At 38.6% G+C, this 2445-nt stretch overlaps 1 protein-coding gene across 1 annotated transcript in view; it reads right to left on the minus strand.

Annotated features, from left to right (window-relative positions):
- LOC106012286 (cysteine-rich venom protein) overlaps positions 1–2445 on the minus strand; it is a 13896-nt gene that overhangs the window by 9520 nt on the left and 1931 nt on the right. Inside the window, exon 2 of the mRNA XM_013084752.1 lies at positions 2055–2110. Coding sequence (XP_012940206.1) covers positions 2055–2110 — 56 coding nt within the window. The remainder of the gene's footprint in view (positions 1–2054; positions 2111–2445) is intronic.

Genomic DNA, 2445 nt, shown 5'->3' on the forward strand with positions numbered 1-2445 from the left:
TTTATATATATATATTTTTTAAATCTTGAAACTCTTTGACCCAATCTTTTCTGATTCATGATTGAATTACTTCTCGTCTTCCTCTCGTCTCGCCATGGCCGCTCACCCTGGCACGCCGAGACAAGAGATGAAGCAGAATCAGAAAACAATATGGCACAGTTAGAATGATTATTATGAGGCCAATATCTGAATTTAGGTCATGACCCAATAAACCGAAAAAAAGAGAAAAAAAAGGACAAAACATTGTAAGAAATGATTTGCGACTTGTTTGACTAAGACTTTAGACTAGTTGATATTTTACTGTAAGTGTTTTAACACCCTATTGACCCAATTTAGGTCATTTAGGAGGCAGGCTTCCGACCCTGCCTGTCAGGTTCAACACGGTCCGAGAGGGACACACGTTCCCACAAAATAAAGACTGAGATACTTTATTAAAAGTTTCTCTACTCGGGAATCAAACTCGGGTGTCCCACTTACGACATGAAAGCCCCTAGCCGCCGCACCACAGACGCAGGTTTAGAATACTGAGCAGCCGGAAAAGGAATGACGCTATTCCAGTTATTGAAATCCCTGAATTTTTCCGACAGTCAATGCTCAAGAAAACCATTTTGTTTGTGGTACGGGTACAGGTGGGAATTGTTTTATTTTGCATAGTGTAGGTTGTCTTATGTTAGTGAGTTTAATTGGGATTAATTGCAAGTAAAGAGTTCTCGGAGGGAGGACGACTGTTAAAAATGAAAAACATAATTATTTTAAATGATATCAATTTTAAGAGCTTGTAGATTGATAACTTCATTTCTGTTTGACTGTTGATTTGTTTTCAATGATAGGTGAATGGAAAATTGAACAACAACAAAACCACCAGAACAACAGTAGAACAAAAATTGATGTATCAGTCAGTGGGTGGTCTAGTGGTTAGGCTTTCATGTTCCAAACCAGGTGTGTTCACTTCGCTCTGTGCTTATTTCGTTTTTTCTCAGTTTTTCTGTTGAGAGTTTCATTTGTGTCGGTGTTCAGATCACACATGCCTTATGCCGCAATCTGCACATTTTTAAAATTAATCAGGGAGCGGGATGAGGGCGAGAAAAGCATCCCAGGAGACAGACCGAGATACTTGATGAAATAACCTCCCTACATGGGACTCGAACCCACGTCTTCTATGGGTGACAGTATAGAGTCTTGCCATCACCGCACGGACTCCGGAAGCCGCTACTGTACGGGGTATTGGCATTGATTTTTTCAAAGTAACTCAATTTTAAGATTTTGAACTCAAAAATATAATAAAATTTCCAAGGTGTGCTTAAGTTCAAGTCGTTGATCTTAAAAAAGATACTAATACAGGGAGTCTAAAAAAAGACGAGCCGTTCTAAGGGCGATAAATCAGTCATCTCTACACTAATTTCAACAAAACATGGAATAATTAAAATACAATTAAATTCTAATTGACTGACACATTTGGTGTACATTTGACCCTTGACTCTTTATAATTCTCAAATCCTTGTTGACATTGGTGCAGAAATGACCGACCTAGCTGTCCCGCTATGAGTCCTTTTCTAAAGCCACTGGTATTTGTATAACAACATGATGGAACTGGGCGCTCGTCAATTTTTGGGCATATTATGGAGTCATTGGTATCACCTTAATGCCTGTCCATTTACCTTGCTTTCCATGAAAAAAAAAATCCTATTATCTTTTATAAAAGTCGTGATATTGGCGTTTGAATGAGGTGGAGTCGCCTGGTTTGAGAGGTAAAAAAAACAAGGAAATGTCTGCCAAAGATTTGTTATTTCCATAGCATGAGAGTCCGTGGAAACTTAAAATTTACATCTTTTGTGTCTTTATTCAACGTTTTTCCAGCAAAATGAACACCGAAATGTATTCTTAAATGGGCATGAAAGGTGTTGAGCCAAAAAACAAAAATTTGATAAAAACTCATAAACCTGCTGAAAAATGCCAATTTCTTCACTTTCATTAATTTGACTAGCGCCTGATTTCACCACGCTGTCTCACATTTTTTTTTTGTAACCCGCATAGCAACAAAGGAGCCTACTCACCCATACGTCTGTGCTCTGTACAGTGTCCTTGTAGTCTGTGAAGAACGTGTCCATATCTGTTGGCGAGAGAGACGTTAATTTAATGTATGGCCAAAGGATCTCCACAGCTGTCTCAAGTGAAACTACCTGTGTGGTGCCAGCATGATTCCGTTGTGCTTTCCGATAGTTTTATGTGTTTGGTTTTACTCTAAAAACGTATACTTTGCAAACGAAAACAAGATAGAGTATGTAATGATAAATGATAACGACCTATTTTATTTATTTAACACATCGCAACGAGCTGGAGTGAAATGCGTGTGAAAATAAAACAAAGAACATACACGTAGTTCCAAAAGTGGTACTTCCCCCCCCCACCCCCACTACATTTCTATATTTCTGTCCTACCTCCCCT

This window comes from Aplysia californica, unplaced genomic scaffold, assembly GCF_000002075.1.
Source record: "Aplysia californica isolate F4 #8 unplaced genomic scaffold, AplCal3.0 scaffold00315, whole genome shotgun sequence".
In the NCBI taxonomy this organism is placed as follows: domain Eukaryota; kingdom Metazoa; phylum Mollusca; class Gastropoda; order Aplysiida; family Aplysiidae; genus Aplysia; species Aplysia californica.